The sequence below is a fragment of the Equus quagga genome, chromosome 8, assembly GCF_021613505.1.
Source record: "Equus quagga isolate Etosha38 chromosome 8, UCLA_HA_Equagga_1.0, whole genome shotgun sequence".
Taxonomy (NCBI): domain Eukaryota; kingdom Metazoa; phylum Chordata; class Mammalia; order Perissodactyla; family Equidae; genus Equus; species Equus quagga.
In genome coordinates, this window is record NC_060274.1 from 120,752,770 (window position 1) to 120,765,522 (window position 12,753).

At 47.4% G+C, this 12,753-nt stretch overlaps 1 protein-coding gene across 1 annotated transcript in view; it reads left to right on the forward strand.

Annotated features, from left to right (window-relative positions):
- Positions 1 to 12,667, forward strand: part of CLCN1 (chloride voltage-gated channel 1) — a 30,545-nt gene extending 17,878 nt beyond the window's left edge. The window contains exons 13-23 of the mRNA XM_046668826.1: positions 645 to 714; positions 898 to 1,008; positions 2,663 to 2,876; positions 3,123 to 3,256; positions 5,226 to 5,470; positions 5,755 to 5,866; positions 6,200 to 6,279; positions 6,533 to 6,571; positions 9,776 to 9,880; positions 9,970 to 10,056; positions 10,554 to 12,667. Coding sequence (XP_046524782.1) covers positions 645 to 714; positions 898 to 1,008; positions 2,663 to 2,876; positions 3,123 to 3,256; positions 5,226 to 5,470; positions 5,755 to 5,866; positions 6,200 to 6,279; positions 6,533 to 6,571; positions 9,776 to 9,880; positions 9,970 to 10,056; positions 10,554 to 10,925 — 1,569 coding nt within the window. The 3' untranslated portion in view covers positions 10,926 to 12,667. The remainder of the gene's footprint in view (positions 1 to 644; positions 715 to 897; positions 1,009 to 2,662; positions 2,877 to 3,122; positions 3,257 to 5,225; positions 5,471 to 5,754; positions 5,867 to 6,199; positions 6,280 to 6,532; positions 6,572 to 9,775; positions 9,881 to 9,969; positions 10,057 to 10,553) is intronic.
- Positions 12,668 to 12,753: the final 86 nt, after the last annotated feature.

The following is a 12,753-nucleotide window of genomic DNA, read 5'->3' on the forward strand; positions in this document are numbered from 1 at the left end:
GACCAGGACAGATCTGATTTTTCAGTCCTTCATTTAAGGTGATTTGATGTCAAATGAAATGGTTCAGACAGGACAGTCTTCACTCTGGGTTCCCTTGTGAGGTTCGCCATACAGTGGCTTTGTAAATGACCATATTGAAGCTAAATTAGTCACAGTAAGTCACTAAGACTTTAAGATGGCTGCCACGGAGAACAAGGGCTCTTTTTCAGAAGCATAGTTTGACCAGGGAAAGGTATCCTCCAGCTTCAAGAGTTTCAGGCTGCTCTGCTGAGGTGAACTCTTTGGGTGAAGAGGGTACAGTGGTCCAGGGCCCTTTTGGGGCAGTGACATAGGAACCCTCTAGGCTCCTCTCCTTGTTCTAGATTGCCTAAGGGCAAATAGAGTGACTCCAAGTAAGAGGGTTTTGGAGGAACTTTCTTGTAGTGTTGTCTTTGGTGATCTCTTAGCCTGAGAGCTCCATGGTTTTTGGATCTGGAGGAAGGGTGACAGACAATATGGCTTCCAGAAGGATTAACTAGCCCAGGATTTCTGAGACTCTTGAAGCAAGAAGGACAAGAACAGTGGGAAGGAGGTTGAGCGTGTGTGTGTGTGTGTGTGTGTGTGTGTGTGTTGAGTAGGTGTCCTGATACCTCTTTTTACCCCAGTTCTGGATGTCCATTGTGGCCACCACTATGCCCATACCCTGCGGAGGCTTCATGCCTGTGTTTGTGCTAGGTAAGTTCTTATGGGAAGCCTGGGATCTTACTGACAGCTGCAATCTAGGGTACTGGGAAAATAAGGGAAGGGCTGGGGATGCTGGGGACTTGTATTTGGTCTTAGTACCCAAGGAGAGATTGGCTTTGAAAATATGGAGGATAAAGAACTTGGATCTCTCAATTCCTTCTTTTTTTCCTCTAGGAGCTGCATTTGGAAGGCTGGTAGGAGAGATCATGGCCATGCTATTCCCTGATGGCATCTTGTTTGATGGCATCATCTACAAGATCCTACCTGGGGGCTATGCAGTAATTGGTGAGACACATTCTATGCTCCTGTAACCAAATATTGAGCACCTCAAATCTCCACAGTCAGACTCTCCCATGACATCTTCATTCCAGCCTACACAGTATGGTTTTAATTTAATGTTATTTAATTCAACTTTTATTCAAATGATCAACCCTGGGCTCTGACTCTCGTTAGCTCTTATGAACTTCTTTGAGCCTTAATTTCTTCATGTAGAAAAAGGATTATGGGAATTAAGTGAGATAATAAGGATGAAAACACCTAGGATTGTGTCTGGATGTTTGTTAAGGGCTTTTTCTTTCCTTTCAAAGAATCATGGAAACAACACTGCAGGTGACTGGCTTGAATACTCCCAACCTTCAGGTGTGCTAATATTGATGAGCCTTAAGAGCACATGACTAAGAGCTAAGAAACATGGGCTCTGGACTCATCCCTGCCACTTGTCACCTGGATGACCATGGAGCAAGTTAGCTGCCTTTCTGAGCCATTCTAAAATGACTTCTGAGATATCTTACAGCTCTCACTTTCTGAAAGTCTATGATAATCTTTTTTGCCTTAAATCTATTTTCCCATCTGACTAAAAACTGTGTCTAACACAGTGACCAACATAATCCCCAGAATTATTATGCCTCTTCCCTTCCTCCCTTCTTCACCAAAATCCATAACATCTAAGGCCGTGCCTCCTTGGATATAGAAGCACTAACCAGCCTCATAGCACATATGGTGACCTTACTCCCCCATCATAGTCCTTTAGAAGAGCTTCTTTCTTTAGTAGGAGTCTGCTCATATTCTCCATCTTCATGCCTCTTGGGTATCCCTTCATCCTCCCTGATGGAGATATACATATCTCCTGTGATAGTTTATGTCCTGAGGTATATTGTGTGCACCATCCGGTAGAACCATCCCTTCCCACACTTCCCTTTTGTGACCTTTTCTCTTCAATTTTCCTGTATGCCTTCCCAGCATCTTTTCTCATAGAATATCTCTCCCATATTTAAATATGAAGTATAGTTAATGGACAAGGGACTACTTTGGCTGATGGGAAAACATAACCAAAAACAAGTAAGATACAGTCTATCTTCAAAGAGCTTATATAATCATAATGTTTTAGATCTGCAAGGGCCTTAGAACTCATATAATGACCCCTTTCACCTTACAGATGAGAGCATGGGATTCCAAAAGAATTAAGTTCAACTCAAAAAGTTGAGAAATAGTAGATTCAGGATCTGATGCAGGTCTCATTGCTCCAAGAACACAGCATTATTTTTGGGTTTTCACACCATTCACTCATAAATTATTGGCATCAAAACCTAAGGTCCAAAGTAAAATGCCATAACTGGATTTCCAAATGCTCAGTTAAGAATGATCCAAACTTTCAAAAGCAAGGAATAGATAGGACATCACTATCTTTGTTTTATAAATGAAAATTTTGGCACACACAAAGATTTTGTGACTTAACCAAAGGTCATAGATGAGATCAAAATGATTTTCTAACAGTTCAGGATTCTAGCCCCTACTTTTAATGAATGGTTATCTCAGGAGTGTTGGCACTAACCAGGATCATGACTCCCCATTCAATGTCACTCCTGTCACATCCCCACGTGCCCTCCATGCCAAGAATGGTAGGCCTAACCCACCAGTACATTCCTGTGTTTCATTCTAGGAGCAGCAGCGCTGACTGGCGCAGTGTCCCACACAGTCTCCACCGCTGTGATTTGCTTCGAATTAACTGGTCAGATTGCTCACATCCTACCCATGATGGTGGCTGTTATCTTGGCCAATATGGTGGCTCAGAGCTTGCAGCCCTCCCTCTATGACAGCATCATCCAGGTCAAGAAGCTACCCTACTTGCCTGACCTTGGTTGGAACCAGCTCAGGTCAGGGGCACCAGCTGGGATTAGTTGAAACTTGATGGGGTGGAGGGTGGAAGTTCTGAGACTGAGTTTGAGGTTAGGGTCAATGTTTGGAAGCAACTGCTTTTTATTTACTTTTATATTCCTATGTACTTAATAAATACTTGGAGTGATCAAATGCATGGCAAACCTCATGGGAGGAAGGGAAGGGACAGCAAAGGGACAGGCATATATGATGGGGCTAACCCATCATGCTTTCTTCCTCCATAGCAAATTTACAATCTTTGTTGAGGACATCATGGTACGTGATGTGAAGTTCGTTTCAGCTTCTTGCACATATGGGGAGTTGAAAACTCTGCTCCAGACCACCACAGTCAAGACTTTACCACTGGTTGATTCAAAAGGTCAGTGAGAAGGAAGGAAGCAGACTCCTGACCTAGTGACCTGAACAAGAGTTCCATAGAGGTGGAGGAGGCACTGTGGTGTGGGTTCATCTCTAGGGGGTATCCAGTCTGCTACAGGAGCCCCAGCCTGTGCTCCTTAGGGAACGTGATCATCCTTGAGGAAGGGAAAATACACCTATAATACAAGCACAAGAAGACAGTTAAAATCCAATTAAAGAAACACAGTCAATCCTAATTATTCGTCACAGTTATGTTCTATAAAGTTGCCACAAATACTGAATTAAGGATACTGTACTGAACTGTTGCTCCTAGGGGAAAAACAGGTTCCTCTGGTCACAATATTTTCTTCAACTAATCATTGCATAACCTTGTTTTATTTGTGTTTCTCATTAAAGACACCTTATTTAATATATATTTTTGATTCAGTAACAGTGAACTCATGGCCAACAGCACTATAACTCACGCCTGAACCGATCTTATCTAGTACACGTATTTTCTCCATAAGGCACATCACAGCCTTTTTGCTTGGGGGCAATTTTAACAGCAAAATCACCAACACAAAACACAAAAATTCAAAAAACATGACATTAAATGGACCATGAAAAGAACACTTGTTTACGATATCAGAGGTGAAACAAGAAGGCAGATCATTGTCTTGTTCAACCTCAGTTGAGAATGCGTGCATGGGGCCACTCAATTTTTTTGCTGCTCTGCGCATGTCTGTGAATGACAGCGAAAGCACCGCAAGTACTATTGATTTTGGGTTACAAACATATTTTAGCCAATAGGTGGATTCGAAAATAGGGAATTCGCGAATAATGAGACTCAGCTGTAAATCTTATAATGCTGTACGTGGTTTTCTCTGCTACGCAGCAAGAGCCTACCTGTTCTTTAATGCCCAACTTAAGGAGGAGATGGACAGTTTTATGAAGGAGTGAATGGTTTTAGTAAGCATTGACTTCGCATTTCACTTCCTTCACTATCTGTCTACCCACCTTTGGCACTTAATCCTGCTTTGCATTATTTCTTATTGTGGTTTATATATATCCATGTCTTATCTTCCTCACTAAATTGGATATTCCTTGAGGGTAGAGACTATAACTTCTATCTCCCTCAGACTGCCTCCTTATAGGTATTTACTAGATATTAAATAAATATGAATACTTGCCCAATGTTTGAATTATTGCAATAGAGAAGAAGCATATAGGGCCATTTGGAGCAGTTAAAATTGTTAGTTCTGATTTCAGATAATCAGAGCATCCAAATGGCTCAAGTAAGATTAGTCCTAATATTTTCCCAAATCCCAAATACCTTCCAAGTGGCCTCTAAAGCAGTGGCTCTTCAGTGGAACAGGGGTAGAGCCAATGAAGTGCAGGATTTTCATAATAATGACCAAGCCCTGGTGATTAGATTTATCTCAATACCACTGCTGCAATTTTATGGCCTTAAAACTTAAGAAAATGTTCACTATAGTAGCAGAATTTTGACAAACATATAAAAGACCTTCCTAGAAAAAGCAGACATTTTATTTATATCCTAAAAGGACCCAGATTCTTTAAGTGATTAAACATCAGGTGTCCTTGTAGACTTCTTTCAAAGTATGTTCACATCTCAGCCTATTTAAATGGCTTTTAATTTTCTTTTTTGAGGGGACAGTGTTGATTAGCCTACTTTAATACCAAGTTCACCTATTTGCAAACAGGCTATATGAGAGCTGAATCAAAATAAGTACACATTAGCACCAATTAGTGTACTATCATTTGAGTCTGTAAGTGCTAAATGGGTGAAATAAAAGGGATTGAGTGAGGTCAATCCTGGAAGGTTTTTGAAATGAGTTTTTAGGAAGAGAGGATAACAGCTGAGAAAAGAAATGGGGGCACTGGGCTTCTGTCTCTGACTCCATCCTGCTGAGTTGGCCAGAGGGGTGGGGACTGAGCAGACCCGCAGGCTGAGCTTGGCTCTCCCCCAGATTCAATGATCCTGCTGGGCTCTGTGGAGCGGTCAGAACTGCAGTCCCTCCTGCAGCGCCACCTGTGTCCTGAGCGGAGGTTGCGGGCAGCCCAGGACATGGCAAGGAAGCTGTCGGAGCTGCCTTACGATGGGAAGGCGCGGCAGACCCGGGGTGGGCATCGCAGCATCTCATCCCAGGGCCGACCTGAGTCCTTTGCCTTTGTGGATGAGGATGAAGATGAGGACCTCTCTGGGAAGCCCGAGGTGACGGGGCTGGGAAGGGCTGGGGGAATGGGATAGATAGGGGCAAGGAGAAAGTCGGAAGAGGGAGGGGAGATGCTGATCACTGAGCAAGTCCCTGGGTCCAGGGACTGAAGGAAATAAGGTTGTGGATGATGGTGCCGATGAGAATTGAAAAGCTTACAGGAATTCTGAACTGGGGAGGAAGAATAGAATTAGATAGATTTCCGAGGACGCTAGCTGGTAAAGGCAGGGAAGCACTAGGCAGCCTCTTATCCAGGACTGAGAATTTTTACTATTCCTTACAGCTGCCTCCTCTTCCTCCTCCTCACCCCTTTCCTACTGCTCCGTTGGCCTCGGAAGAGCCCAATGGGCCCCTGCCCAGCCACAGACAGCAGCCAGAAGCGCCAGAGCCTGCAGGTGAAGATTCTCCCATCATGCACCCTCACTCATGACTTGTGGGTTATCTCTGGGCTCTCGTCAACCTAAGGGCTACTACTGTAAGGAGGGGTGAGGCCAGGGGATGGTGGGAGGGGGTTCCTATTTGTTTAGTCTCCATATTACTGTCCCAAGAAGTGAAGGCAAGGGCTGATTTAGGAGGGTAGAAGAGAGGGTGTCCATGGAGGTGAGGCACCTAGGAAGTAGAGTCCTTGTGCAGCAAAGTGTCCAGGACCACTCGGGAGTCCCTGGTCATTTCCCTCCAGGACAGATATGGCTTTCTTTCCATTTCCATCTGCTCACCAATCCTCTCAGGTCCAAGACCCTCCATCTTTCAATCTCTGCTGCACTGTTTGCTGGGCAGAGCTCGCCCCAAAAAGAAGAAAACAACCCAGGTGAGAGGAGATGTGTTGGAAGGGGTGGTGCGGGGGAAAGGGAGCTTGTCTTGGAGGAGTGAGAAACCCATGGTCCTTAAATCAAGAGGGAGGAGTTCCTGTCAAGGAGAAGTTTTACCATATGGAAGGGATGATGAACTGGAAAGGAGGCATCTGTGGCCCTGACCAGGGGTAGATGGTTAATGGCTAATGGCACCATAGCTTCCACAGGAAGAAAAGGGAAAGAACTTGGACCTATGTCTTTCTTCTCTAGGATTCAACGGATTTAGTGGATAACATGTCACCTGAAGAGGTAAGTGAGAGAAACAGCAACTGGGGGTGGATTGTTCTGTCAAATGAAGACATTGCTCATTTTTTTCTACCTTCTTCATTGCGTTGTTTTAAGACTAAGACGCGAGTCTAGGCAGGAAAGCATTTTGAGAGATTGGAAATGAGGTATGACTACGGAGAGAGTGATGGGCACATTGCTCAGAGGTGGGGGAAACACGAGGGTGTTGTCTGAGGGGACCACCGTCATTTCAGAAAAGGAAAGTTTTGAGCCTCCATGCGTAGAGGGGACCATGGTGCTAAGATGAACCTTAGATCTTTTAGACATTAGGAATGTTCTGGACCAGGCAGAGGATATGCAGGAAGGAGGAGCTTTACCTGCAGTAAAATGGCACCAGGTGGCCAGCACTCGCATGGACCAATGTGGAAGAACAGCGTCGAGACTAAAATGGGGAAATCAGCGCCTGGTGCCGGTTACTATGCTGATCGACCAGGCCCTGACACAGTGGACAACTGGAAAATGCCAGGAAGTAAGACTGAGAAGAGCGCCACATTGAAGGCAAATATTGACAGTGGTGCCTCGTCAGGACAAACGCCTGTTTCCCAAAAGAGGTAGTTATCAAGTCCAGGCAAGAGAAAATCAAGCACACTGAGTGGGCTTGGTTGTGAGGCATGAACAGAATGTGGAGCCGTGACTGGGAGCGGGCAGCTGAGCAGTACTGATCAGTTGTGGAGAAACAACAAAATCTACTGCAACCCAGGGTTGGAGGAGGGGGTGGGGAGTGACAAGAGAGAAAGGAAGTCTTCCTTCTCTCCCCCAGCCAGCCCTCAAAACACACACTTCTGGGGCTGGCCCAGTGGCGCACTGGTTAAGTTTGCACATTCTACTTTGGTGGCCCTGGTTTCCCCGGTTCGGATCCCGGGTGTGGACATGGCACCGCTTGGCAAACCATGCTGTGGCAGGCGTCCCACATAGAAAGTAGAGGAAGATGGGCACAGATGTTAGCTCAGGGCCAGTCTTCCTCAGCAAAAAGAGGAGGATTGACAGCAGATGTTAGCTCAGGGCTAATCTTCCTCAAAAAAAAAAAAAAAAACCCAAAAACCAAAAGAACACACACTTCTGATAAATGACTTATGGGAAAATCAAATGGGTGAGCACAGAGGAAAAAGAAAAACTTGCTTCTGCCTACAAGCAGGAATCAGGTGGGTCCTAACTGCAATCACGGAGCACCTTGCTGGGCTGTGAAAACCAATAATAATACCTTTTTTTAATACACCAAAGAGAGAAAGCCACTTAGTTGATCAGTGAGGCTATTTAATGACCTTTGGAAATAAAGTGCAACCAGGGGTAAAAAGAAGACAAATCATACATTTTTAGCTTATGTCTTTCCAAGAAAGACGTTAAGCAGCTACCAACTCCCATGTGACCCATTGAGATGTTTTGGAGGGATAAGATCCAAAAGGAGCCAAAATTCAGGACATTCTGAACATGGTCTTCAGATTAGATCAAGATGACACCCTTGACAATATCAAGATGATACCTTTGGGGATAGTGAAAGAATTCAATTATAGGTCGCCAGAAGTCCTTGCTAGGACTTGTTTAATTCTGCTACTCTGTTAGGAGTACACACACAGGTAGAGCTCTGGTTTGGAACTGGGGCTGAGCTTTTTCAGGTAGCGGAACACATCCGACCCCAGAGCAGACATCTCCCTCTTCTTGGACAGAAGCTGGGGGTCCTCGACCACGGTCAGCAGTCAGGGCCAGAAGACCAGCTCCAACTCTGGGTAATCTTGGACAAACGCCTTGCACACACTGTGCCTCTGTCTCCTCATCTGTAAACTGAAGATAATGATACTGTGGTTGGGGAGGATTAAATGAGTGAAGACGTGCAAAGCAAATCAAACAGTGCTTGGCACAGAGGAAGTGCTTGGTATGTGTGCGGTGGAAATGGTTGTTATTGTTGTTCCTTAAGGGGAGGCAAAATGGAACTAGAGAAGGCAGGACATGATCATAGAAATGTCCAGGAGGACAGGACCAACCAAACCAGGGTGGGTGAGGGTCCAGCTCTCAGTCCTATAAATAAATCATCTCTGCAACATACCTGCTAAGTGATCATCCATCCTGTGCTGTGAGAGCCAGCCAAACTCTGTGTGAACCTTTAGTCAGGGAAGGTGAGAGTTTAGAGGAGGTGTGATTGCAGTCCAGAAAGGTCAGGAAGGAACAGATGGAGAGAGCACCACCGTGGACTAAACATGACATGAGAACTCGGGGATGATGGACTTCGGGGATGTTCTCTGAAGCTGGTTCTGCTAAATTTGGACAAATAGAAAAAGAAATAAAGTAGTAGAGCATTCAGAGGGCACTGGCTGAAAAGAGATTTCAGAAAATTGTAGACTCATTTATGAAAGCCAGAGCTAAACTGGATTATTTGGAATCTTGGGGATTCTGGCGTGTGGATCTAAAATCAAGAAGAGAGTTGGCCTTTGTGCCTTAATGCTTCCATCATAGACAAAACAAGACAAACGCAAAGGATGGTTTTACTCAAGTCAACTCAGTGTCATGTGATGCAGTACAGCCCTTCAAATCCAGCAAATATTTGTAGGATCTACTGTGTAAAAGGCAGACGTGCTCATTTCTTCACTAGATGTAGCAATGGCCACCATGTAACACTCTCAAGGAGTTGACGTCTAGTGGGCAGCGGTGAGACAAATGCCAACACAAGAGCCATGCCAGTTCTGAAGAGAGGCCAGCAAAGGACTATGGGAACTGAAAAAAGGGCAAGGGGTCAGGAACACAGTATAGGGGCAGTGTGGGGCAGGTAAGGGAAATCCACGTGATGAGAGCCACAGATGCAGAAGAGGGAAGCACATCTGAGGAACCAAAAGCAGTCTGGTTTCACTGGAGCGGTGGAAAATAAGACTGGAAAGATGGATGGAAATAACAAGTGTTTGGGGCACCAGGGGGTGGGAGAATTGAGGAACAAGAAGGAGCCCTGTACTAAGTGCCCAAGGGTGAAGGTTGATTTGGGGCCTGAAGAGGGAGGAGAAACGAGGGTGCTGTCCCCTGAGGAGAAGGGAGGAGGTCTAGATATTTGCAGGATCTGTGATAGTTCATTGTGTATTTCAGGGTTCTGGGCTGGGGCTGGGACAACTTTTGAGGCCAAAGCCGCGGATCTGAGGTTGAAGGGGGTTCCCTGACATTGGGTGATTCCCCTACTCTGCCTGACAGATTGAAGCCTGGGAGCAGGAGCAGCTGAGCCAGCCTGTCTGTTTTGACTGCTGCTGTATTGACCAGTCTCCCTTCCAGCTGGTGGAGCAGACGTCCCTGCACAAAGCAAGTCCTTGCTGACCGCTCAGGGCAGCTGGGAGGGCAGGGGCGGTGTGGGGCCAGACCTGCGCTGACCTGCAGCTCTTTCCGTGCAGACTCACACGCTGTTCTCGCTCCTTGGCCTCCACCTTGCTTATGTGACCAGTATGGGGAAGCTCAGGGGTGTGCTGGCCCTGGAGGAGGTAATAGGATGTGTCCCATTTGAGCTGCAGGAGGGAGGGGTTGGCTCAGGACAAGGGGATGGGGACAGGGAGGGGATGGTTTTAATATCTGGGAGGTCCCCCAGATTTCCCTCTCTATTTCTCATGCAGAGAATGGAGAGGGGGCGGGTGCCGCAATTGGGAGGTAGAGAGGACTGCAAAGTCTATTATGGCCACAGTCCTGGAGGGGACATAGCTCTCCACCCCAGATGTGGCCCGTGGTCTGCCATGGATGGCATGGGTTTGGGTGGGGGTTCTGAGCATGAGTCAGGGTATCATAGGGTGTATTCTGGGGAGGGCCATGGGAAGAGGGAAGAAATGGGATGTGTGTGAAGAGGCCTAAAGGTCAATAGGAAGGGGCCAAAGGAGGACCCGGAAGGGGCATTGAGATTCACTGCCCTGTAGCTAGGTCTCACACTGCCCCATCTTCTTTCTCTTCTCAATTCCATACCCACTTTCCCTTTTCCTCTACTCTCCAGCTGCAGAAGGCCATTGAGGGGCACACCAAGTCTGGGGTGCAACTCCGCCCTCCTCTTGCCAGCTTCAGGAATACAACTTCAATTCGAAAGAATCCTGGGGGCCCGCCCCCTCCCACAGAGGCGTGGAGCCTGCCTGAGGATGGAACTAGGGCCACTGAGGCAGAGGATATGCCTCCTGCCTCCCCAGAGACCCCTGTGCCACCCCCCTCCCAAGAGCACCCCCTCTCCCTGGCTCCAGCCAAGGTGGAGAGTGACCTGGAGGAGCTGGAGCTGGTGGAGAGTCCGGGGCCAGAAGAGGAGCTGGCTGACATCTTGCAGGGCCCAAGTCTTCGGTCCACAGATGAGGAAGATGAGGATGAACTGATCCTTTGACCACCCCCAGACCTCTTCATGCAGACCGTCAAGAGGCCTGGGCCAGAGGACAGATTTGTGTGGGAGAGGGTATGTCCTGATGTTGGAGAGATCACAACAATATCCTGGTGCCTCCTGGGCATTTTAAAATGTGATAGTGACAGTCTGAGAAGAAGAGTCAGAATTTGGGCAGAGAGTAGCCTCGGTCAATTATTTAGGCCATGTCCTCCCATCCCCAGGACACGCAGGTGGTTCTAACCCCACTGAAGGGCCCCTGATACTCTGTGGGGCTTCCTGAGTATTCCTGGAGTGTGGGTAGGGGATACCCTGCCTATCTCTGCCTCCCCTCACTCCCCCATGATGCCCCAGAGTTCTCATCCCAGTGCCTTCCTGGCCTTGCCTACCTGTCTGTCAGTTTCCACAGGGGTTGGGTCAACGGAGGCCTGGAATGACTGTGGCCCTGTGGAGGAGGAGATGGGACCACTTCATGGACTGATGGCCCCAGGATACACTCTCAAACTGTCTACAGCTCATCCTCTCAAAGCGCCTCTCCTCTCCTGTGCTCCCACTTGCTCATATCCACTCCCTAAAATTTGCCTCCAGACTCCCTCCTGGCTCCCACTATCTGTCCCCAGGCAAGGGCCGTTACTAGGGCACTGAAAGGCCAGTTCCACTTGCCCCTCCTTTGTCCCCAATTTAAGCAGCAAAATGTGGATGAAGAGACTGTGAGGGGGAGCAGGCTGGAAGAGAGAAGGTCTCTTTGTGGAAGGCTCCATATGGAAAGGGCAAGGGCCTTGTTGCCAAACACTCATGTTGCCCCAATGATTTTAACTCCCTCCAGCAGAAGTCTGTCCTATCTCACATCACATCATCCTCCAGTTTCCAGGTCACTCCCTAGAGAATACCTCCCCCTCCCCACTGTAGCCATTGATCTGTTCTGCCCACGGTCAGCTCTGCCCTCAAGCTGCTCTGGCTGGGGCTTCTCCTGCCAAGAACTAAGGCTCAGGGCAGCCAGGCCACTGGGTCACTCAGACACACCAGCCCTTCTTAGATGAGTTCTCTATGTTTCTCCTCTGGGGGGGACAGCTGGGGGTTCACTGTCAAGATGGCAGGCATCTCTGATGCTTCCCACACTTGGGAATTCAGATCCTTATCCTCCCCGAATCAGCAACAGGGAGCCTGCCATTAACCTGCCTTTCCTATAAAGTGGTCCCAGGTGCTCTGAACATCCCAAAATCCTCGCTTCCACACCCAAGGCCTTTCTTCCTCCCTCCTTTAATGCCTTCTTCCGTTCTGCAGTTGTATCCCCTCTTGGACATTCTCCTCCTTCCCCTTCCTTGTGCCCAGTCTCCATCACCCCAAATAAGACACTCATAGTCAAAGGTGCCACCACATTCTGTTTAGTGCCATTGAACACAGCCTGTAGCCCTCTCCAGCATACATCCTTTCCCCCTCCCCAGGCCAAGAGAGAGAGGCTGCAGCCCGGGGAGGGAGCCTGTGCCCATGTGTATATAATCTATAATATTTATATATAGATATTTATATATAATTCTTTCTGTAATATATGTCATAGAATCTCTCTTGGGCCTGGAGTGGGAATGTCACATTAAGATAACATGCTAAGACTGGCCATAAGAATGGATATTCCCCAGACCTGGAGGACGGAGGATGGGATGTACAGGTGGGAGCAAGGAGAAGGCAATAAACCCTTTCACCAAGATCCCCTCCTTAACACAAAGACAGGAAGGTGTGTGTGTGGGGGGGGGGGGGGGGTAGGTGGGGCACTGGAGGGGAGGAATGGAAGATTTGGATTTTCCTTTAATAAAGTGAATTGAGAATGAAAGTGCAC